We start from the raw sequence: 25,450 nt of genomic DNA on the forward strand, positions 1-25,450 counted from the left end.
AGTTTTTGATTTGAAAACATTAAAAAAAGATTAAATAAGTCTATGCATATACTGCGCCCCCCTCCCTCCCCTCCCCTCCCGCCTACAGCCCAGATAAAGGTCTCTGTGAGACAATGACACGAGCAAATTCAAGCAAGTCGTGATTATTTTTCCTACGCTACTTCACACACCAAAAAAATCAAAAAGGGGAAAAAACTATAGGGAACATAAACAAAAGCAGAGAGATTGTGGGAGCCGTGAGGAGGCGCAGAAACAAAGCAGTAATATGTCTGGAGGTGGATAAGACAATGGGCGGAGTGATCCAGGCAGCGCCACTGCTACAGATGCGTCAGTTTGGGCGCTTCCTGGATTCTTCCCTGAGAGTAGTGCGGCGTTAGGTCTGTGTACGTCGGTGTTGGATCACACACTCCGTGATGCTGACTGTTACCCATTGTGATTGCTCCATTATACTCCATGTTTGCGGACGGTGGGTGCGTAAGGTGGGCCAGACCGAAAACAGAGGCCCCAGAACTGGGCATTGAGTCGATGTAACCTCCGCCGACATAAACAGGGCTGCCTTGCATGTGCGTCCCGTAACTGCCATTGCCTTGGAGGGGATGCGCGTCATACTCGGGCGTGGCAGAATCGTTCCCGGGATACCTCTTCTGGGAGGGCGGGCAGTTGTTGAGGGAGTTGTTTAAAGGAGGGGGGTATGACGTAGGCATACCGTATGCGTTTTGATGAGGTTTACTGTAAGAATTCGGCGACTGGGATTCATATGGAACACTGTTTACGAGAGAATGCATAGAGTTGAGGTATCCGCCTCCCACACCGCCACCGCCAGCACCGGATGCTGGGCCCACGGGACTGCGCGGGGACTGTCCACCGGGAGAAGGCATCATTCCGACGCCTTTCTGATCCTTCTTGTATTTCATCCTGCGGTTCTGGAACCAGATTTTGATCTGTCTCTCTGTGAGGTTGAGCAGGTTCGCCATCTCCACCCTCCGGGGTCTGCAGAGGTACCGGTTAAAGTGGAACTCCTTCTCCAATTCCACAAGCTGAGCGCTAGTGTAAGCTGTCCGGGCCCTCTTTGATGCTGCTGACCCCGGAGGGCTTTTGTCTCCGGGGCAACTCTCCACTGTCAGGATGAAGGAGAGGATGATGTCAGTCAGTAATTCGTTATACAGAGAGAGGTACAGAGGCAAAGACAGGAGAGTGAAGGCGACATCATGTGACAACACATAGCTGTTAGCAAACTCTGCGATCAGGAGGGGGCGGTGGTGTTGACTGGGGAGTTTACTAAATAAGTTTTCCCACTTAAATATGTATCATAATGATCAGTAACACTAATAACGTGCGTATGTGCATATGTTCCAAACATCTCAATATTTCTAATAAACCCACTCCCCTATGGCAAATCACAGGAGTTATCATCAAGGCTCCATGAGCCAACTAGTCACATGCACAGCTTCACAGACTGCAAAGCAAAAAGTGCAACTGGACAATAATGGCTCAGTATCTGATATAGAATCAGGTAACCTCAGGTTTACTACTAAAACATCTTGACCCTCATTTCCCCCCATAGTTGCAGGGTAGCTCACACATAATGCAAACACAAGCATTATGCATTCCTCAGGGTGTATATAAAACGGTTCGCCTTGCCCTCACTGATAAGCTTAAGAGGCTGGATCTTGGCTGCAGAATTGCAAGGTGCTAGTCTACTTACTGTTATGGCAGGCGGCCAACATTTAATAACTATCACTGCCTTTCGCCCAAATCTAAAGTAATAGCAATGCAGGATGACATAATCTGGTCCATTGTGTTTTGTTATGGATGAGAAATAAGTGATCACGTGGATTTGACGTAATGCCTTAGAATCACACGATTATTACCGGATCGGTTTAGTTTTACTTTTTTGACGACTTGATTTTCAAAAGGCCACTTAGTTTAGGTCATGCAAGACGCTAACTGTAACGTATGTGTCAAGCACTATGCATCTTTCCTACGTGAGTAACAGGTGCGTATAAATTCTTTTTCTGATAAATACTGGAAGCTCCGGGCGTTCTTCGAACTCGTTAACACACCCTTCCAAGCACAATTCAGGCTGAAACCAGTCTGCTTTGCATTTTAACTAAACAAAAAACAAAAACAAAAACAAAAACAAAAACAAAAACAAAAACAAAAACAAAAACAAAAACAAAAACAAAAACAAAAACAAAAACAAAACAAAAAAACAGAGGAAAAAAAACAGAGCCCTGATCCACCCGATCCGGCCTGAGTTGTCCAGTGAACAAAGCGGTATCTGGAATTATTATCTGCTTAAAATGTAAAGGACTTTCCAAAGTTGTTTATAAAGCCTGGGCTTTTATATGTTGTATATGCCCTGAAGACTTCTTAACAGCGTAACAAAGCTATGAGCATTACGCATTCACTGAAGACTGCTGCTTAATTTATTAAGAAAATCCTCCAGCTCGCAAAAGGTCTTTGAAAGCAATTCTGAAATTAACTCTTCGTTATGGAAGTAAAAATAAGACTCTTCAAACCACTACAGTGTCTTCATCTTGACAATGAGATCTCAGTAATAAGATTTGCCGTTCTTATAAGCCTTGAACGTGCATCAAGGGTTTCCATAAATCGGCTATGTGATGTTGAAAACAAATTAAAAAACCTTTGCTGCACTTGAAATAACTAAACTTAATGAAAAGCGCCACACTGCCTTGCAGTTCAGCGATTGCACTTGGTAAGATCCTGGAATGTCATTAGATTATTATCCATTTATTTTTACAGAAAGGAAGAAGTGTTGACTACCCAGAGCTAAACTCAGAACCCCTGACCCCGAATTTCCCTGGCGTCAAAACAACAGGTTCTACCTTGCGTGCATGAACGTGCGTAAAGGGTTGGGACTTTTTACGGATTGTTAAAAAACACAAAAAAACACCTCTCCCGATACTCATCGAGCCACGCGCCTTTGCTTCTATCAGTGCACTCTAACCTGCACACCGAAATTAAAGCATCTAGCCACTGAATTTACAAAATAAGAAGTTCGTGGGAAGATGTGCATTTCGAAATGTTTAGCTTTCCTCTAAGTAAATACCCCCCCTACGGACCAACTCCCACACATGCACACTGACCCACAGAGTTTTTCGCTAATCAAAACAGCAGGACAAACTGAAACAACTGTTGTGTGTGTTTGTTGTCTGTCCAGGACCATTATGTGATCAGAGGAGAGGTGTGTTTACAGTAGGGACAGGTCAGCTGCAGGGCAAAAGAGACAACAAATGGTGAGATCTACTGTTAATGTGGCATACAGTTTTTCCGCAGTCTAAAACTTCATATTGCGCAAATAATTTGTAACAATCCTTACAGATTTTGACCAGGATGCAATGTAGCCAGTCTGTCAGTTTACACTGCACTTCACTACAACTGCAGTGTAGAATAAATAAATGTAATAGTAAAGGGTATGTGTGGGATTATGGTAATTATACATTACAGCAATAGCAATGTAATTCCATGACACACTGATTATTAATGATTTAAAATATTTAACAACTTCCTGTCCCCGATGCAGAAAACACACCATTGTGACCTTCCCAGGGGAAGTATTGTTCTGTTGTGGGCCCACCCCCCTTTCCTCGTAAACCCTTACCTGCTCACCCCCTTGTGCATTGCATCCTCTCTAAACCAAACTTGAGCAACTTTCTGGTTGCAGACCAACAAAGAGTGTGGATATTAGAGGAGCAGTCATGTTAATGCAGTGAGTACCTGAACTGGAGCTACTGGTGGGTTTCTGCTTGGTGTTCTGACGGGATTCCTTCATCCAGGGGAAGATCTGCTTGCTGCGAGCGGTAGAGGTCGGGGAGTCGTTCTTGGCACTGACTGGTTGGTTGGATCCGTTGCTTGTGTTTTGGCTGATAGCACCGGGGGACTGTGAGGGAGGGGGTGGGCCTGATACCGGCACCTGCGGTTGATTGCTTTCGGGATGAACCTTGGACTGCGCCGCCTGAATGGCTGTGGTCCTGTCGCAGCTCTCCGCCATCTCCCCCGGCTTTTGCAAAGCCACGGAGCCGTCAGGAGACTGCAGGGAGCAGGCAGGTCGATGGTACTCACTTTCCACATGAGAGGCCCGGGGATATTGGACCTGATTGGCATCATAACTGAAGCCATTTGCGCTTTGATATGGGTAGCCACTGTAAATTGCGGAGCTGTCGTAGTAGGTTGCCTTTTGCATCTCGCCGTTTCCCAATATTTATTTCAGAAACTGACAGGGTCTTGACACCCTTGTAGAATAACATTGGCACCCCGTGGTCACGTGACGCCTCTCCGCCAATGGCCTCCTTGGGTGAACCTAGGGTTACAAGAAGCACTGTGAGGAGAAGAAATGGTGGCGATCCATCTTACTTTTCAATGCGGCCCTGACACAGGAGACTATGGAGGCAAGATAGGGCCAACAATTCTGTGGACTATTACCGTTTACCTTATGGCTTACACGGGGCACAGAGGCACGCACTAACCTTGTATTACCATCTGTGGCGAACATAAAACCATTTTAAAAGCATTTCAGACTGTCAAATCATTTAGAAACGCGAAAAGACGCCGGGTGGCGTTTTAAAATATTTGATTCTAACTAACAGTGAAACAGAATATAGTTAGAGTAGGCCTTATGGAGAAATGCGCTGTGGAAATAGCTTGTTAGAGGGTTACCACACAGGAAAATAATATTTCTTTTACACTGTTATTCTACCAACAGGGCTGTCAACGGTGTATCTAATTTCCTGTATAGCGAGTGAAAAACATACCGTCGGATCCACAAACTTTCAACCCATTTTATTTTTCACTTTTAGAAAAAAATTATAATTTTTAAGAGAATAAAATATCCCTGAGCTTGCCACATAGTCTCTCTCTTTTTTATTCCTCTCTCCCCCCTTTTTTTTCTACATTTCGTCATAATAGTAGAAAAAATGTAAGGGCCCCGAGGAAACCTGAAAAACCGGCCGGCGTCCGTGCATCTCCATGCCCATGGTTTGAACTTTGTTCCATAGTAGGCCCATAATAATGGCTGCTGTCGATGCTGTCTGCGCGGCGGCCGGTCGCGGTGATATATGAGGGCGGGGGGGTCAGTGAGCCGGGACTGCCCGCTCGGAATGAGCGGCCCGGTGAGCAGCCAAGCCCTAACAAAGCAAGTATTAAGCAGACAGAAACCCGGGGATGGTACAGCTAGAGGCTGCTGCTGGAGCACCATAATTCATGTAGGTAACCTCGGGGAGAGACTATAAACTATGATAGACACACATCACTGCTCTTTTGGGGGAAATCTTTTTATAATGGGACATTAACAATGAAACAGTGGATTGAACAGCTATTATTATTATTATTATTATTATTATTATTATTATTATTATTATTATTATTATTATTATTATTATTATTATTATTATAAAGCTAATGATTTTCAGTAGAAATAAAATATTCCCATTCATTTTCGCATTTGCTGTCCACTCTGTAGATTCTATAGATTTAGCCATTATACATCGTTTGAATAAAGCAAATAAATACATTAAATTAAATATATATATATACTGCATTTAACACTGTTGAGATTTTAACTGATGAGTCGGGTTGTTTTATGTCTGATAGCAAAAGTTACCCGGGCAATAAAAATGATTTAAAAACAGGGTTTAAAACAAAAAAGAAGCCTTCTTGCATGTTTCATAATCCATAGCCCCGAAGCAGACACATAACTATGCGATGCATCATCATAAAATGAGCACACGGAAAATGTAAATGTCGAGCAATTCTGGCCTGTGCCGTTCTGCATACAATAACAAAAAGCAAATCAGTTTCAAAATGCCCTCAGCGCTGTTAAACCGCAGACTGAAAGGACGTGTCTTCACCGTGTCTGCACTCGTGATGACCGGGAAAAGATATCACGAAGCTCTGTGGTGTGTATCTCCAGGCGAACCATTGCGATAGTCATAAACGGCAGAGAAAAGAGAGACAAAAGACAGACTTGAGCTCTCTGCGCAGCCCCTCCGCTCCACGCTGGAGAAATCTGGCCGCCTGACTGTGTGTGTGTGTGAACTCTTCCTGAACCGAGATCTAAGTCATACGGTGATAAATCACCGCGCGACATACAAACTCAGCCATTTACAACCGAGGGAGCCTATTCCTGGCCTGCTTACCTTATCCTCTTACGACGAATGCAGAGCACCAAGCAATATTTTCTCATTCAGCGACGAAATCGATCAAAGCAGTAATCCAGAGAAAAGTTTAAAGACAGGGCTGACTGGGTGAAGCAGCGGTAGCAGACTGCGCCCTGCCATACACCGAGCATTAGCAGCCACAACAAAAAAAAAAAAAAAAAGGGAAGAGCCAAGAGAAGCCCCCTTTTTTTCCTCTTTTCCTTTTTTCCCTACTCGACGTGGATGGGTAAACCGAGATTACGAAAGCAGGCGTGAGCTGTCGGGTCAACGAGATAAGACTTATCTGGCCCCAAGATTGAATGTATCGTCCTGCTATAGAGCAATGACCAGGGCTTCATAGCAATATTAAAGTCGGCCAAGGCTATGCTGGTGTATGTGATCCTTCACTAGTACCATGCAGTCACCAGTGAACTGCCCCGAACCAGAGCGTCACCATAGACAAGAAAAATTATGCAAATGAAGTAGCGCCTTGGAAAGCCTGTTCAAATCAAGTGGTTGCCTCTCCTCCTCCCCCAACCAAATGAGGTAGTGCGTCTAGAAGAAAAAATATATACATATATATATATTTATATCTCTACAAAAATAGCACAGTCCTTCCCTAAAGTGTTTTAAATCTTTTCTGTTATTATGTACTCCGTGGCCTGCAGTGGAATTATGAACCCAGTGAATGAGATGTGGGAGAGAGAGAGAGAGAGGTGGAATACAAAGGAATAATCAGGCCCCGACCATGCTGCATTTCCATTTCCATGGGACATAAAGGGCTTCTATCCACGGCTTAATCATTAACCCGCATTTCTGCACATTTTGTCGAAAAAAAAGGAGACAACAGTGCGTTTTCATTTTCTGCGCCAGGTACGCCCTTTATGGCTTTTTAACACGAGAATAAAATAAATACCTAAATACGCCGAAATACTGCGCACATGCCGAGACGCTCTCACACACGCACGCACACATATATGTATATATAGTTGTGCTTTCAAATAGCTGAGATTTTTGAGAGCATGGCTGATCAAAGCTGTATTCGATTTATATCAACCCCCTCCAGGAGCAGGGTGTGAAAAATGGGCACAAGTTTCATCACCAAAAGGCAAAGTGGAGGACATGCAGCGAGAACCAGGGGAGAAGAGAGCGGCAGCAGGGGGAATCCCTCAGCATATTAATGCTGTCTTTTGCAGCCAAAAAAGAAAGCCTGAGAAAAGTAGATTTATGTCCTCTCAGCTTCCCCGGGCTGTAAACACGTCCAGAGCTGCAGCTTCTCTGCTGGTTTCAGGCTCTGGGACAAAATTCAGTGACACAATTAAAAACTGTAGAACACACGGACGGCGTGGGAGGTTGAGTGGGACCCAAAAATTCACATGTGAGGGTTTTTTAAGCTAACTGCGCTTTTTTTGCCCCCCCCCCCCCCCCAACCAAAAGTAGCTAGTCTGTATAATTATTTACTTCTTTGTGTTGTGCTAAAATGCTGATTCGACTTTCTCTTTAATGTGGCCCTGAGGAGAGGGTTAAAAGTCAGCGGGGAGTCAGAAAAGAGGAAAAAGAAAGAAAGGAATTTTGATAAAAGAAAAAATATTTTCAAAAACTTCAGTTCTGTAAACTGTGGCAGCTAGAAGCAGATGGCTTTCACAGAAAGTGGTTTTTGAAATGAGTAAGGCACCGCTCCAAGAGCTGCGATTCCTCTCGTCACTTTTATAGTGACAAATTGCACCACAAAGACAAGTGGAAGAGAAGGAATTATTGCTCTCGGGCTGGTCATATTGCTGCTACAAGGAAATGTACAAGCCATAGGCTGCTTCTCTATCCCTGCGAGTGCTTCGGTGGGCGTGTGTGGTGCTTATTAGAAATTGAATAAGGATATCACCATCAAGCATTCATAACACAAATCAATAAAGATATATGGACTTACCGAAGGCAGTTCAAGGTGTCTGGGAGACCGTGCGTTGGCCAGAATTTACTAAGCTGGAATTCTGCAACGAGGAGTAGAACAAATATTTACATTTTCTCGGAGAGTGATCCAACATTTCAACGATTTTGTAAATTAAATTAGTGTGGGTTTTATTTTAAATCCAGGGCTCCAATATACTGCTAAGATCGAATGCAATTATAAATAGTAAGGCAATTGTTGTTATGCGTGCGTTGTTTAGGCCCGCGCGTCATGACTTAAAAAATAAAAGTCAAACATAAATCTTTAAAAATAAATAAATAAAAAAGAACAAATGAAATTAAGTCATCTTTTATTTGGGATTATTTAATGAAACTGCAAAATCCAATGAAACGTTTTTTTACATAAAAAAAGAAGCTATTTTTAGTTAAGCAAATATATCTTTACAGCTTAAAGGAAGCAGTCAATTTTAATTCATTTTAACATAAAAACACAGATTACACACAGACAATGTCAGTCTATGAAAAACAAATACACAAAATAGAAAACAGAAACTAAAAGGCCAAATTCTGATATTCTTCGTGGACAAACAGCGTTACAGCCACAAACGGCTGGTTATCAGCACAAAATCATAATAACATAAAAATTGGCCTATATGCAAATAACGCATTTGTTGTTTCCCTGCTGGCCGGCAAGCAATTTCTCCACAAATGGATCGAATAGTCATTAGCTCTGGCGCACCATCTTCCCCAAGTCCCCGCGCCCATAAATCAAGCAGGAGCGCCGTGACCTCAGAGCGGCCGCCCGGTCCTGGATGGCACTCCGTCTTCCATTATATCCTCGTTTCCCTGGCGGAGCGACACAACCCCACCGCTTTCCTATACTTTTTTTTTCTTTCACGGATCTCATCTTGATGTATGATTTACGCACAAAAACGTAAAGCAACGAGATGTTTTGTTTTACAGAGGTGCCGAGCGCTTTGATTATTATTATTTATTTATTTAGCTTTTGCTTGGAAGCCGATATTTAAATGGCTGCTTTATTTACAACACAGGCCTCTTAATCCAAATGGTATAGCTCACGCTGTTAAAGCAGCAATTAAAACTGAAATCCCCCCCCGCCCCCCCCCCTTTTTTTCGCGCCTCTGTTTAAAGTTTTGGACTGAAATTTAAGCTGCATTTATCACAGCGTTGGGCAAACAAGCATAAACTGGAACAATGTCTCAACCTTAATGTTCCAGACAAATCCTTAAATGGTTATGCGTACAATCTGTATAAATCGCTCTGGTCTAAGGTATTTGCTTCGTTCTATTAGCTGTGATAACTGAGATATTAATACATAAATGAAGCTTCTTGATATGTGTCAATTTGATCTCCCTGCAAATAAAAAAAAGAAGAAGCCCTGGACCCTTTGTTACTGACCTCTGCCTCGCGCAGCAATAACTCACGACAGTAATGAACAATCAGCGGAAATACCTCAAAATAAAATCCATCCTCCCAAAGCTCGAGCTCTGACTCCGTCCGCGTGGAAAAACATATCCGTCCGTGACAGCAGAATACATCCACAAACCCGGAATCCTCTTTCTCTCAGACTGCCTCTACTTTCTTTTTTCCTCCCCTGGATAAACAAACTACAAAGCCAGGACTCCCCTCGCGGAAAGTGGGGGTAACCCGCATATAATCTGCATCATATGGCCAGACCGGGGCTCCGGTTTTCTTCCCAGTGCCATAACACCGCGCAGTATTATGCGCCGCGCTCACGTGACGCAACGTCAACTTAAATCCCTTTTATTTGAGCCCGTGAATCATTAATGGAGGCAGTCATTGCCCCCGAGGAGAAACGGATCAGTTTGGAGGGAGAAAAAAGAGGGGTATGTGACACTGCAATGTATCTGGCAGAGAAGCAAGCCTCTCGCAGGGGAAGCAGCTTCTTTTTTTTTTCCACGTGTCGCCCATTCAGGGGTAAAGACTGTTCTGTCAGTTTTAAAGTGCCATATATTTGGTGCCTGTTAGCAGCTGAAAGAGCTAATCCTGCCGTATTATGCTGAGCTTCGAGTGCACAGCAGCCCCGAGCCACACTGTAACGAGAGTGTTTTCGCTGCGGAGTAATAATTCGCGTTATGCATGGGGATGGCACCCCCACCTCTAAAACACACACACACACCTTACTAAATATAATTTAAGAGTGGAATAATAATTACTCCTCGCTGGCAGTGAATGTGCGTTTTTTTCCCTCTCTGTAACAACACAGTCAGGTTTGAGAGGAGCCTTACAGAAAACTCAACTCAATATCGCCCCCCAAGTCCTAATTGTTAGACTCGTGCTTTGGCACCACTTAGTCAGCCTCTGGTCCTCCATCAGCAAAGTCTGCACAAATACAAACACGTTACACGTTTACCTGTCCTACATGAAGGAGGCTAAGCGTCTTGGTGGATGTGAGGGCTGCCTGTCAGTCAGCAGAGAGCGGAAAGCGGAGCTGAGGTGACCAAAGCGCGGCTGCTCGACCCCGCCGATCAGTACATGGACCCCCATTAGACCTACATGCACTTACGCGTTTCCTATGAACAGCTGAGTGATGGTTGAAATTACAAGTTGGTGCAAAGGTTAAGGGTTGTGGGGGGGATTTTTTAAAATTATCATTCCACCATGTCTGCCTTGATATGAAGCAGTTTCTATATAAATAGTGTACCACCGTGAAATATATCCGCCTTCAAACATTCCAGGTACTACCAAAAATCCCAGCCTGGAAGAGCTTTTGTACTTCACGGCACCGTTTGGCGCTTGTTTTCCGTCAACACTGAAGCAGCAGCGGGCGTGGAAAAAATTCCACCACAACTATTAATCATTTGGGGCGGACATAGAAAGCATCCCCACTCCCACATCAGCTTTTGTCCTCTCAAACTACAACTTGAGCGGTAAACTTTTAAAAGGCAGGAGCAGAGGAAGAGCCCCTCTTATTAGCTCACCTTCCTCACATTTAACATTTATTTTTTAAAAGAAAGAAAAATGAGGATAAGAGTTAAGAGAAAGAAGGCTAAATTTGCACTTTAGGCTTTGGAAGCATGAATGTGAAGAGATGGGCTCTCTTTCCTTTGTTAAAGCAAATGCTAATTTTGTTTAATGTCTTCTGTAGATTTGAAGCTGTCAGCGGATTTATGGCTTGACACGGCCCTGCTCTGGAAGACAACACCTACGCCAGCTTTTGCCACCGCACCTGAACTTTTCCCTGACCCAGGACAGAGGCATGGAGTCTTGAGTGGAAAGTTATTTGGAGTTCAAAAACAAGGAGAAGTTGGAAATCAAAAGTCCTCAGCTGGTAGCCTACTGATTTCACTTTTTTCCCTAACCTACTACTTTCCAGATTTGCATTTTGTTCGGGAGAAGAAGAAGAAGAAGAAGAAGAAGAAGAAGAAGAAGAAGAAGAAGAAGCAGAAGAAAACAAAGCACAATAAAGCAGTTAAAACTTTCTCCTTGAGCCAAAAGTAGCTGATTGATTACGTTTTAAATCTCGGGCTGTTTTCGCATTAAACAACTGTATCAAAGGTATTTACACAAATCAAGGCTCCTTATCACTGTCAGCGAAGAGGAGTTAGAGGCAGAGACCTCTGGATATTAGCCAGACGGCGGTCCATATCTTCCCACAATGTTGACACTGGGAGCTCTTAACAGCCAGGCTTGGGTTACCGACACTCTCAGACCAAGATAACTCTTTCTGCGAGGTTTACACAGCCCAACATCAAGGCTAAAGCAAAATTCAACGCCTAAAGCTGAGGGGAGCCACCTCTGATGAACCCACACCAACACTGTGGCGGATTAGGACGACTGACATGTTTTTGCATGAGATTGTTGTAATAAAGATATTTTAATTTACATGTTGAACAGACTCCTGGCTTTTTTTTTATTGGAAATGACCTACCAAGCTTTAGTTGCAAGTAAATTTTGGAAATAGCCTTACATCCATCATCATCATCATCATCATAATAATAATAATAATAATAATAATAATAATAATAATAATAATAATAATAATAATAATAATAATAATAATAATACAGTTCCGGACAGTTTACGGACAAGTTATAATAATAACTTGACTATTGTGTTCACTCTCACTGAATTGTCCATTTATTTCTTACACTTAAGGGTTTAAAGCAATATAATAATAACGCTGTTTAATAATTGCTATCATCATTCGAGATTGCTATTAATATTATTTTACTTTTATTTATTTTTATTGGGATGCGTGGTTTAGTGCATGCAGTTATTTGGAGCTGAACGTTGCCAACATAAATACTGACTGTTTATTTTGGTTCATTAAAATTGTATTGCATAGAAGCGTCTCAGTTGCCACACACACACAGAGACACAGAAACACACGCAGTAGATTTTACCTCTGCACGTATATGTGTATTACTTATTTTACAACAGATTTATGTGTTCAGTTAAAATCTGTATTTAAAAGCAAAGTTTAGACTGAATGTGACCATCGTAATGCTATTGTTCTTGTTGTCCATAGGAGGTCCAGTAAGCAGGCTAAATAGTCTGCACTTACATAGCACTTGGTAAACTAATCGCTTTGCATTGTCTTTGCAATTTGGCACCTAAGCTCCAATGCACGGTGCTAGCCTTCAACTGGAAGCAGTTTGGGATTAGGTGTCTTGCCTAAGGACACCTCGGCACGTGTGGAGGGGTCGGGAGATCGAACTTCTAACACTACGAGCCCGTCTGCTCGAATACCTGAGCTACGGCTACCCTGTATGCCAAAGGCGTATATATGTATATTTTCCAAACAATAAAAATTTATATGGATCCGATTTTAAAATTGACGAGGACCATAGAGAGCAAAACGCGATATTAACAGGAAAGGTTTGTTTGCATTGCAATATTCAGTGACATGTACAAAAAGATCATGGCGCAAACTGCACTTCCGGGATATTGTATGCAAAATTGTGATATCACTGCAAAGCTAAAATAAATAAATAAAATAAAATAAGAAGCAACCATGTCTACTCACAAGTCATGCCGGTCTGTGTCCAGCGGACAGAGTTTTGTCAGAGGAGAAGAGATCTGACTCGCACCCTGCGGATCACTTCAAATGAAAATAAGTCAGAATTTCACATCTATTTCTGACCCCGGGGCATTCATTATTCAGCGAGTCACGTGAACGGGCGAATTAAAATTTCAGTACATTGGAAGTGACCTCTATTCGCGACTCAAATGACTTGAAATCTGTAATTTATGCAGAATTGGACTTCTTGGAGTCTGCGCAAAATTGGTGCCAATCAGCCTCAGCGTCATCTCCTGCACAGTTTCCATATCTGAACCAACTGCTGCACAGTAATGGGGAGCTTCAGGATGTCTGCGGCAACATACAACACATTTATTTTTATTGTGTGTGGTAACATTCAATAAGCAAAGCATACACGAAAATGTACAACTATCTATTTCTCACTCTGAGGATAAAAAAAAAACACTCCAATTAATTTTGCATTTATTTCATTGCAGACCCATCCAGTGTGCAGTTAGTGGCATAATCAGTGGGCTAAAACCATCAGTGCCAGCATACTAAATAACATCTATCCGTTTCTGCTCATATCTGCTCCCTTTCTTCGTGCACTGACAGGCACGTTTCAGTGATTATTTGCAGGAGAGCTGTCTCATGCCTCCGATTCACACTTACAATCACAGTTTTTGTTTCCGCGCCCTCTTTGGGTAACCCGTAAATGAGAAGAAAAAGCTCTTGGAGTTCTCGGTGCTGATATATGGTCTTAACATTGTGTGTGTCGAAAGGTCAAGGGTCAGAAGAAGTGCTCTGAGCCGGTGATTGGCCAGTGCCGGCCGTGTCCCCCAGCTGAACTCTCTATTGTTTGGATGTAGCAGGTAGTGACCAACACTCACACTCTGGTGCACAGCGCGTAATGGCAAGTAAGAACAATATGTGTTGCCGGATACATTTAACAGTTTGAGTTTGGTCTGATTCCCGTGTCAGTACAGCCTATAAAGCTTTGGAGCAATCAGCTGATACCTGCCTGATATACTCTGTCACAGCTCAACCTAATCCACGAAAACGCGCACGGCGTTCAGAACACTCAGCAGTAACAAAACGACATAAGACATGCCTTCACTTTGTCAAAGTTTGTGCATGGCATTGCATTTCTTAGGTTTCACTCTAAAGCGATTTTGCGCATTAGTAATGTGAAAATATCTTTTCGGATCAACCGTGAATGTATTAAAACGGAGGTGCGCAATACTATCAAATGAAACCTTTCTGTAAAAAACATTTATCGCAAATATTTTCTTTCTACTCTGGCAAAGTGTTAAAAAGTGCAAGAAAACGCAGCCACAATGTTGCCAACATGTTGCAAGGCAAATTGTTCGGGACTGCAACACAATGTGACCACTTTAAGTACGCATCTCAAATGGCTGGATTTCTTACCAAAAGCTTCAGAGCGCAATAGTCCACACACCGAATAGAAATTCAATGTAAACCAAAATAAACAATGTGAGTTCAAAGTTTTAATTTCTGCAAAAAAATATAAACAAAAATATAAATGAACAAATGAGAATCAGTTTAAAAGAAAAAAAAAATTGGCACCTTGAATGTCGCGAAAGTGAAATCCGTATTTGCGGTGACAAAACATCCGAAGCCATGTCAGCCTTATAAGTGAAGCACACATTTATTTCACAAGGACAGATTTATTCTAAACTAGCCTACATCACAACGGCCATTACTGAGACAACATATACAAATATTCACAGTTTAGAACACAGCACAACATGGACGCACTATAGCACAAATAAAACTAGACCATACGACACCAACAAACATAAACTTACTTTGACGAAACGCTTTCCTTATTGTGCCATCATTGTGATTTGTCTATGTACATTAGATGTGAAAGTCACCTGGACTACATTCAACAGTAAACCAACCCACTCGAACACACACATACTACACTGCTATACTCTGACTGATGCCATGCCTCTAAAAAAAAAATTAAAAATTAAAAAATTGAGAAATAAAATGCCGTGTGGTTTTCTAACTGGCATCTATAGAGTCTCGCTAAATATCTTTCAAGTATATTAAAACTTTTCCATGAGCAACAATAAAGAAAAGAAAAGGAAATATCAAAGAGAACATTGAAAAGAAAAAATGAGGTCAAACTTACTTTTTTACCTCACTCACTTTTAACTGCAATTATACATTTCATCCAAGTTTGATGTGCGTTATCCTTCTTTCATAATAATAAACAAATATATAAACACTTCAGTTGCCACCGTGGCAATTAAAGGTGAATTTCAAGCTTATATGATGAGGGCGAGGACGACCGGGGAGAGGGGTAAGGGCACAAAGGACGTGACAGGGGCCCAATAGCAGAGGCAAAGTGAAAGAGATAACACCATGTGTGTGTGTAAAATACTGAGAATCGGTCCATCAAATTCCACTTGTGTTATTTGCCATCTCAGTCTGGATTGGGGTTTTCAGGGATGGGGGGTTCGTTCATGCACTATAGACCTGCGGTGCACGGCGTGGGGACAAGCTGCTGGCCTGTTTTGATCTGCTGCTGCTGCTGGGCCCCCGAGGCTGAAGCTGAGGCCGAGCTTGAGGATCGAATCTTAGTGTTGGGAAGCTTGTGCTCCTTTTTCCATTTCATCCTCCGGTTCTGGAACCAGATCTTGACCTGGCGCTCGGACAGGCACATGGTGTGAGCAATCTCCACCCGCCTGCGCCGGGTCAGGTACCGGTTGAAGTGGAACTCCTTCTCCAGCTCCAAAGCCTGCTGGCGGGTGTAGGCAGTGCGGGACCTCTTGGGCACTCCTCCATTGTAACTGGCATTGACTGGGAGGGGGGGGGAAAGCCATAGACAGGGAGGCAAGCAGGTGTTACATGCAGGTTGATTGCGTTTACTCCAAAACCCTTAAATCCGCCACTGGACACATTCTAGCTTTGAAAATCGTGCACGAATTTGTGGGTTTGGTGGAAATTTGCAGTCGCTTGTTCTACACTCTGTCTTGTTTCAGTTTACGGACATGACCTTAATGTGGAGATGCCGAGTGCACAAGTACTCGCATCCAGGGACAGATCAAGCTTAGGAAATGATTAACAAAAACAGCGGGGCTGAATATTACTTTGGCTCGGCTCCAGTGGTGGAGGTAGTTTGGGTTAAAAAGCAACAAAGGCACATGGCCCCGACAGACGAACACAGGCAATAAAATTTACGAGGGTCCTTAATTACCGACCCTGCTGCTCGATAGTCGTAAATTGCTGTTGTAAGGGCTGCTACTAGTGTTGCCTCAATAGGCTTGCGTGTGTTCCAGTGGTTGTTTCTCAGTGGTTCAGTTATTTAACCGTGATGATAACTCACCGCTGCTAACGTGGACCTTTTTCATCCAAGGATAGACCACCGGCTCCTTGCCCTTCGCTACGCCGGGATAGACTTCAGTGGCGAGGCTGCAGTCTTTGCTGGCGTTTGCGCCACCGTCTGGGGCCGCCGTGAGGCGAGGACCGTGGCTCTGTGGAACCGGTTGCGGTTGTGCGTGATGCCCATCGTTGAAATCGTCGAGTCCGGTGGCGGGGACGTTACCGTAATCGTATCCCGATTCTGTGTAGTTTGACCTCGGATAGGATGGCTCTTCGTGATGGGGGAAACCCGTATCTTTTGGCCGCTCGTAATAATCACCGGGGTTAGGGATGTATCCGCTCTGCTGATATTCGTCGCATGGAGGAAAGGAAGGCTCGATATAGTTGGAGTTTATCAAGTAGGAACTCATGGTCATTAATTTGTGAAGTGCAACAATACTAATTTTTATCGCGCTGTCGTTTTTCTGATCTCCACAAAACCCTCCTACTCCCTGTCAAATGTACAAAGTTGCCTGGTCACGTGTGAAGAGCCACCAATCACGGCGTGTCCTGTGGGCATCATGTAAACAGGAACCAATGGAAAGCATGGCACTGGTACCACCAACACTGCTTGGACTGGCTTACGTTAGTGTTTTCCTTATTAAATCACGGTATATAAAGCAAAACCAATCAACTAACTTGTTTACTGCACGGGGCCAAACTTATGCGGGCGAGGCTTCCTGCGCTTAAAACAATCCGCCTCCCCTGAAACAGAAAGTAGATATGAAATTCAAACCCTTAAGGTTTTTTCATAAACAAAACGCCATTTCCAACAAACAGGGAAAGAGGTTGTTGGAGTTTTAATCTGTTGCATCCTAATAAAGAGAAACTGCAGAGGGGTTTAAAAAAAGAAAAGAAAAAAAGGCCAGCACAGCAATGCAAACTGTAGTGTTGTGTAATATAACAGCCTTCAAATTACTGACAAAGACACGGTGAATGCAGAAGCTTTACACCCAGCACTGACGAGCCGCTTCTATGCGAGCATCAAAGCCTGCGCATAAAGCTTGCTTGTCTATAAAAACCTAGAAGATCACACATAAGCTGCAAATAAAAAAAAAAAAAGCACGGGCTGCTCAAGTTGCACAAATGTGTATAAATGCACGACACATCCTTTGGCAAGTGCTGTTGCATTAAAAACTCGAAATTGCACTTTTCCCCTTATTTGCCAGCACGTGGCAATGATCTGAAGCTATTCCTGGTCTGTTTGTTCGATAATATCACGTTGCAAACTTGCTAAGTGTTAATTGCACGCATTCTGTGGCTTAACAGCCTCTGCGCGTTACATGTCAGGGAAAAGCTCGTCCAAACAGCGGACAAACACGTGAAGGCACCTGTCTTGCATTACAGCCAGATGCCAAAACAAAACATTGTGATTTTAAACCTGCACGTACAGTAAGACTTGCCAGCTCCAACTAGTCTGCACAACAAAAATGACTTATATCTGAGCATTTTTCTCTAATTCTGAATAAATTTGGAAGTATTTAAAACCGTTATAAGGAGCAGTTTGCACAGATTTCAGTGCAGTCCTGCGTTGTAACAGTAACAGTTAAAGAAAAGCCCAGTGTGCCCAGTATTACCAAGAAACCTATAATAATAATAATAATAATAATAATAATAATAATAATAATAATAATAATAATAATAATAATAATAATAATAACAACAACAACAACAACACGATCTGGAATCATAAAACGTAAAGTATAATTTCTTGTTTTTTTCCTGACTGCATGTTAGATGATATAAAAGTCTCTGACCGTTCATCTCGACGGCAGCCATCACGTCCAGGCCCAGTTTCCTCTCCACGTCCGAGGTGACTTCCACACTTTATCTGTGTTTCTTGAAGATGCAGCAGCTCTTCATAAAGCTGATCCACGCTGTCCACATCAACAAGGCCTCTGCATGGAGAAACCAGAGGCCAAATTTTCGGAAATATTTTAAGCTTTCTTTTCTCTCCCATTTTCTTTATCTTCTTCTTTCTCTCTCTCTCTCTCTCGTCCCCCCTCTATTCTATTCGCTCCCCTAAACAGAGATAACTTCTGCCTGACCCCATAGTGACACCGTTTCCATTTTGTTTCTGATTAATCTTGCCCATTGACAGTCTTTGTTAAACAACAAGGCGTGCCCTTTTTCCAAAGAGGCGACATTTTCATATCTGTTAGACGCAGTGACCCGGGGTTCACCCCGGACTTGGACTTCAGTTTTGCGGGCTCTGTTCAGCTTAGGGGAGTTGGGGTGGGGGGAGCACTTAGCGCGGGTCAGCGCCCAGGATGGTCCCCCAAAAGAGTTTTAAATGTGCAAAATTACCTAGAGCTATTTAAGAAGCTCACACGTCCAACTACTACTGCATTGCATGACATAGATCAGAAGATAGAAGTTTGCATTTAAAAGAGGGACCTCAAAACTAAAGAGATCAACTGCAGATCGACTGAAGTAGTATATGTTTTACTTTCTTTTATGATTTTTTTCTCAGCTTTTCTCAATAACTAAACTTCTAGATTTTGGATATGCTCTTGCGGAGGACTGAAAACTCGAAGGCCTCGGGTTTTTTCTCTCTCGAAACAAATTGCCATTCTTTTCTTGTTAGCACACTGTTGCTGCAAGGCAAAGCTGCTACTTTATGAATCTCACAGGCTCTCCTGCACCTAACTCATTGTAAATGGCAGCTGCTGTACTTTACGCCAAAGATCCACTGTATCCTTATGGCCAAGAGACCACCTGAGAGGCAATATGTCAACATAATGTCAACGGGTAAGACGACTTCACATGATATCTAAATTTACAGTCCACTGCCATTCTATTATATATATATATATATACCTTGTATAAATATGGGCCAGGTCAGATCGGCTATTATCCACTTACTGTAAGTTATTCTTGTGTGAAAAACGACTTCTGATGGACATTTCATTCTACTTGTTGCTATATGTATTTTTATATTACTCTATGAAAGCCTTTTTTCATATTAAAGTGAATCAAAGTTTTGAGAGTTAACTTTTCATTCATTCACCAGTGGTCATAATGTTAGGCCTAATTGGTGTGTGTGTGTGAGTGATATATACATATATATATATATATATATATATATATATATATATATATATATATATATATATATATATATATATATATATATATATATATATACATATATATATATATATATATATATACACACACATATATGTATAGATAGATAGATAGATAGATAGATAGATAGATAGATAGATAGATAGATATTGTAAGGTCCTGCTACTGTATAGTGTCAAAGTATTCAGTGGACAGTAGACTAATGGACAGTATTTGGATTACGTGATACTGACTTACATTGTACACATAATTTTGCATTTAAACCCCATTCTGTTTCAGAAATCTTTCCTTAATTTTATTCTCGGACAAAATAAGCTTTGTACAAGGGCAGGGTGCTTTCAGACCATATTCACGGAACTGAAGGCCTATTTGACCAATATACATCTTTGCTGACAGTTTACTGTAAATTTAGATTATCAGAGAAGTGCCGTGACAATGGTGACAGATTGCAGATGGCTCTCACAAGGTCTCTTGTCTATATGGAGCTCTAAATGACGATGGAGTAAAAAAATCCTTTCTACGTGCAAGATGGGACACAGGTTCGGGCGAAAAAACACCTTTTTGCCTTTATGGAAACATTTGGATATGGGTAAACGCTCATAGTAAAATATATCCTTAAGCATAGTGTGCCGTGTGCATAGCGTCCAAAGCCATAACACAGAAAAAAGAAAGAATTGGTTTTCCAAAATGCAAGGAACAGTCACTAACCTTTGTCTACCGTTGCTAATTTTGATTAGACTTAATCAGAGTTTAAACTATTGGAGGATTAATGGCTAAAGAGCAACTACATATTCCTTATTCCTCCACGTGAAGGGGGGTTTGCAGTTGGGAGTAGAATTTCAGAACCTAAAAGCCAAGAAATATAATCCACGGACTCACTGCAGCAAAAAATGTTTAAGCAATTACATTTTTAAAGGTTAATTTATTAGACAAGCACTTCAAGGAGAGCCACAGCAGCAAGGAATATACAGATAACCAGTGTCTAACACTGAGTGTAGATATTTGCATAAAATGAACTGAAGACATTTAAAAAAAAATGTTCAGTGTATGTTGTCATTTATGAGAATAAAACGTGTGTACAATCAGCATATGTTGTTTGTATTTTTAATGCGAACGAATTCGCTGTCTGTCCGTCATTAATGACTTTTTACTTTTCAATGAAATTATTAAAAAAGACTTTGAATCAAAGAAATGTGGAACGGAGCTCATCCCATTGTTTTTGGACATTTAAACGCTCCTATCCTTTGCAAGGCGCAGAAGATTTTTAAGTAGATAAGCGACACATAAGCGTAATGTGTTGATTTTCTACCAGTCAGAATACGCAGGCCTGCAATTGTGTAGATTTTCCACTGATGAATTTGATTCATTTTTAAATATTTGTGCCTTCAAATGTTTATCTTCTTTTCTCCCTCTTTTTAACGTGTTAAAAATAGGTTCCAGAGAAAACGAAAATGGTGATATATTCAGATTTTGTTAGTTCTTTTAAGAAGAATTGTTTTTTACACTGATTTTATGCTCATGTAATAGATTTATTTATTTATTTAACCTTTTTCTCTGCAATTATTGCTGACTGTGTATAAGCAGTATTAAGATTAAAGGAAGAAGCAAGACCTTAATGTATTTTTGAAATTAAAAAATCGACATTTATTGTTATTTGTTATTATTCTTGTCAATTGTCGCGTTCCCATTGTGCCCTTACAACTTTCACAAAACGTTCACTATTTGAACTTGCTTAAAATAGCTTTATTTCATTGAATGCCACTAAGTAGACCTTCTGAACAAAAAACCCTCAAAACTACAATATATTGATACTATATATCTATATATATATTAAGCCGGTCTATTTATGAGGCGCAACATCTGTGCCATTTCAGTTTTTTTAAAGGCTTCTATTCAGTTGATCAGGAAGAGTGGGGCTAAATGTTTTTTAAGGGATCCGGGGGCTCATTTTGGGGGCCGAGGGCCTTCGCATTACCCTGTGACCGGGTCGAGAGTATCAATCCTCAAAATGCTAATTTTGCCCTCGTCCCCAAACATATCAAATGCAATTTATTCAAAGGAAATTCACCAATCAGCCGCCCTAATAAAACGCCAACCACTCAATCTTGTTGCTGGGGACGGGTGGGGGGTCTCCTCCCCCGGTTTCAAACGCGAGGTCACTGCGCATCCAGGGTTCACCTGGAGTGCACCATGCAACATATGTAATGCAAAGCTATTCTGTCTTTTGTGTGGAGAGTCAAGATCGCTATTATAAGGCTGGCATCAGGCTCCGAGTGAACAGATGACGGAGAGTTGTTCAGCGCGTAAACTTTTGACCCCAATTTTTCCTCCTCTTCTGCAGCTATCTCGCTCTCATCAGCCCCAGCCCAGTGAGATACCCCCCCCGCGCGCATCCCTCCATACCGTTTGAAACGAAAAAGCTGATTTTAACAATGTCTACATTTCATGCCATCACAATGATCATTGTCAAAAAATTTATAAGCAGCGAAGATGCCAGCACAAGATCTAAAATGCAATTGTAGCTTTGTGATGTTCCCAAAGACGTAAGATAAATCCGGCGGGCTCCCACTCAAGACTAATAGGGCCGTAAAATATGCAAATCACTCATTAGTGTTAGAGCAACCACAGCAGCCAAAAGTCTTTGTTGAAGGCAACACTGCAAGTTTTCCTCCCACTATTCTTGCGCAGTCTTTTCCTCTCGTGCAGGATATTACCACAGGCTCTCCATCCTTTGGTAATTTCATTTTTACGCATTATGCTTATAGGCAACGCCAAGCAAACGTGTCATTAACGTGAGTGTGTGCGTGTGCGCGCTACCGCGGATGTGCCAGTGTGGTTTTTTTCCTCTCTCTCTATGCAGCAGGGTGACAGTGAACTTGGCCTAAAGCGAGCTCTGCTGGTGGCTCAGAGAGGATGCAGATTTATCTTGGTGCTGTGGCTGACCTCCAGATGAACCTGCTGCGCTCCCCTCTTTCTCTCTCTCTCTCTCTTTCTCTGCCTGGCAGTATGCCGCACATGGGGCCCTGTCGAAATATCTCCTTTTGAAATATTGGCAAGGATTTTAATTTCCAAACAGCCTTCCTCCACCCCGTCCTGTTTTATTTTCAATATGTCTCAAATCAAACTGGAAAGAATATAAATTTGTGTTTCTGTTAGGCTGGCGTCTACTTTACACACGCGTGCAAAAAACTCGCAAAGCACTGCTTCAAGGATTGGGAGAACAAAATGCAAATGCCGAATTTTTGGATTTCTTGATGATAATCATGATGGTGACGATAATTATGAGAAGAAATCAAATCGATTTAAGCAATCCAAGACACTTTTAAAGGTGCCAAGATTTTAAATACCTACCAGCATTGGTGAACATATAATAAAGTATAAACTATTTAAAGTCATTTGACGATATAAATATTTGTTTTCGTGTCATAAGGTTCAGAATTCACCGATGAATAAAAAAAATGATGAAGGCCTCTGCACAAAAACAGAGAAACTTTGATATTTAAATTATTCAGACTGGCGGACAGCATGACCTTTGAAAACCCGCTGAATCAACAAATTCAACAAAGTTCACCAGACATTCAGCAAGTTTTTTGGCTGGCAAAACATGATAAGACTTATAAGATCAAAATATTTTCAGTTTTAGTCGATTTCGTGCGTATTTGCACCGAACATTTCAACGAAGAGAAGGCGCGTATCCAGTAACACCTCCTGTAGTGCGGGAAAAGAAAAAAAATGTAAAAATGAGACCAGTTCTTCCACAGAAAAAAAATAATAAACAATATACAGTTAACACTTTCATTTTCAGATCATGTTTCTGTGAATCTGTGTCCACTAGTGACCCGTTTGGCCCCGACTCTGCTCGGACAAAAGGTCACCACAAAGCAAGAGTGACTTTTAAGAGGTCATTTGAACTTTTCAACCAACTTGGTTGACACAAAACGGAATTCCTTTTAAACGTGTCCCTGCTGTTGTTTCTTCCCTTGTTGTGTTTACTTGACACTGTTTACAGCCTGCCCTAAAGCCATATACCGTGCCAACATGTGGCGCGCATGCAGCGCTCAGCAGAACAACTGCAACTTTTGTTTTAGCGATGGACCCACAAGTTCCAGAAGTCATCAGCACATACAGAATCCAATCAAGCGAGCTGTAAATCTGTAGGCCTGCATTAACCCTTAACTTTATCAAGGAAATCTACACGCTCCACGAGCCCCCTGGAAACTTTCTGGCGCACGCTCTGTGACTTCTCCAATGTAATAAAACGACAACAAGTTGAAGTTTGTGGGGGTGGAAATGGACACAGATAATTATCCAAGATGTAAAAATGGATTATGAGTTACACCACAGATGGAGGGAAACAAGTTACACAGGGAAGGAAGCAATTAAATAGCCATGAGCTGGACCCAACCCTGCGCAACATCTGCCGAGACCAGTATTCAGCACTCCACAACTGACAAATTAGTGTAATGGACTAATAGGGACGGATAGAGGGAGCGAATACAATAATAAGGCTGTTTAACACAGACTGGCTGTTCTCAAGCTACCGTCTAGTCTGGTGAAACTTACCCACAGACGCGGTCCCCATCCTGGAGAACGTCCGGTCCATACTGAGGCAAGACTGAGCAATAGAGCTGGTCTGTACCGGTCAAGTAACACTTACAGCCTGCAAAGAGAGAGTCAGACGAAGCCTCGCCGTCAGTGCGATTATATGTTATGTGCAATATACTGTCAACTCCCCAAAACCATAAAACTTACTTTAATGGCTACCACGTGACCGTTTATGGCCAGTGAGCCTATCTGGCCGCTCTCCGGATGATTTTTACGATCTAATTCATAGACAAACCCCCCATTCATTTAGCACCCAAATGTCAGAGAACCAGAAACGGCCCTAATAAAGTTTACAGCAAGAAAAGTCGAGCTAATTCTCTGGGAATAGCTCGGGAGTCTGTGCGCAAAGGGGGGACCCACGGCCCCTGAAGTCAGTTAAGGACCCCAGCGCCTGAGCAAGGTGAGTAAAACTGGATGCTTTAATATGAGAGGACCTGTTGAATTCAAAGAGATTTGAGGAAACTTTGCCAGCTTGGTTTTTTTCTGAGAGCTCATACAAGTGGCTTTAAGATTTTTAGATCAACCAGCAAAACTCCCCAAATCTTCTCCCCCCTAAAACAGCAGCCCTGAATCTGAAAGATTTGACAAAAACGTACACTCAGTGAGGTGTTGCCATTCCAGTACAAAGTTTATTATTCTGGCCATCATCGTCGTCATCATGAACATCATTATTATTATCATACTATAGTTTGACTTCCAGTCTTCTGAAAAACATTTACAAAAAAAAAAAAGAAAAAAAAAAGAAGAAGAAGCTTATCACGATGGAGATAATACACATTGCGATAAGATTTACGGTGGGACCCTAAAAACAGCTAAAACACGCTTTTACTCAGATATTGCGCCCAGGTGAAGAACGCAAAAAGAAAAAAATATAATAATAAAATAATAAGGAAAGAAAGAGAATAAAAGCAGCTCCGGCAAAAAAAAAAATAAGAAAGAAAAAAAAGATACAAGGCACAGCTAATGTACATACAAGGGTGAGTCGGCACCTTTGTCCACGTGTGTTCACAACACATACAATAACCACACAAGGCTTTTACTGCTGGTTCTACTTTTGGAAGCAAGTTATCTGACAACTCGGTACAATACACCAAACAAATAAATACATACATATACAGTACATACAGAGAAAAGAAAGGTCAAACACAAATGTAGCTCAACCTGAACCTTCTACTTATTAAGCTGTTATTGTTGAGTGCATCACACAGAAAATATGGATTTATTTGCGCTAGGCGGGTAGCATTTCAAGCTTTTATTTATTTAACGTTTTTTTTCCCGTCTGAACAAGAAATAATTT

General features: G+C 41.9%; 2 protein-coding genes across 3 annotated transcripts; both read right to left on the reverse strand.

Moving 5' to 3' along the window:
* Positions 1-317: 317 nt before the first annotated feature.
* Positions 318-4,207, reverse strand: hoxa3a (homeobox A3a). 2 transcript variants are annotated; one of them, XM_065469722.1, is made up of 2 exons: positions 3,748-4,207; positions 318-1,117 (listed from the first exon to the last, which is right to left on the reverse strand). In XM_065469722.1, the coding sequence occupies exons 1-2, from the start codon at positions 4,205-4,207 to the stop codon at positions 318-320; spliced, it is 1,260 nt and encodes a 419-aa protein (XP_065325794.1). The 2 variants fall into 2 exon arrangements, with proteins under 2 accessions (XP_065325794.1, XP_065325791.1); XM_065469719.1 differs by having other exon boundaries at positions 3,742-4,207.
* An 11,358-nt stretch (positions 4,208-15,565) lies between these two features.
* LOC135933149 (homeobox protein Hox-A4) lies at positions 15,566-16,835 on the reverse strand. The gene is made up of 2 exons (XM_065471105.1): positions 16,424-16,835; positions 15,566-15,897 (listed from the first exon to the last, which is right to left on the reverse strand). The coding sequence occupies exons 1-2, from the start codon at positions 16,833-16,835 to the stop codon at positions 15,566-15,568; spliced, it is 744 nt and encodes a 247-aa protein (XP_065327177.1).
* Between the last annotated feature and the right edge of the window lie 8,615 nt (positions 16,836-25,450).

This window comes from Pelmatolapia mariae, linkage group LG22 (genome assembly GCF_036321145.2).
Source record: "Pelmatolapia mariae isolate MD_Pm_ZW linkage group LG22, Pm_UMD_F_2, whole genome shotgun sequence".
NCBI classification, from domain to species: Eukaryota; Metazoa; Chordata; class Actinopteri; order Cichliformes; family Cichlidae; genus Pelmatolapia; species Pelmatolapia mariae.

What these genes read in the sequence shown, in the direction of transcription:
- LOC135933149 (XM_065471105.1), bottom strand. Translation starts at nt 16,835, where the DNA reads ATGACCATGAGTTCCTACTTGATAAACTCCAACTATATCGAGCCTTCC. An exon ending in AAAGGTCCACGTTAGCAGCG is followed by an intron (nt 15,898 to 16,423) that starts GTGAGTTATCAT and finishes CCCCCCTCCCAG; the next exon opens with TCAATGCCAGTTACAATGGA.
- hoxa3a (XM_065469719.1), bottom strand. Translation starts at nt 4,207, where the DNA reads ATGCAAAAGGCAACCTACTACGACAGCTCCGCAATTTACAGTGGCTAC. An exon ending in CACCAGTAGCTCCAGTTCAG is followed by an intron (nt 1,118 to 3,741) that starts GTACTCACTGCA and finishes TCATCCTGACAG; the next exon opens with TGGAGAGTTGCCCCGGAGAC.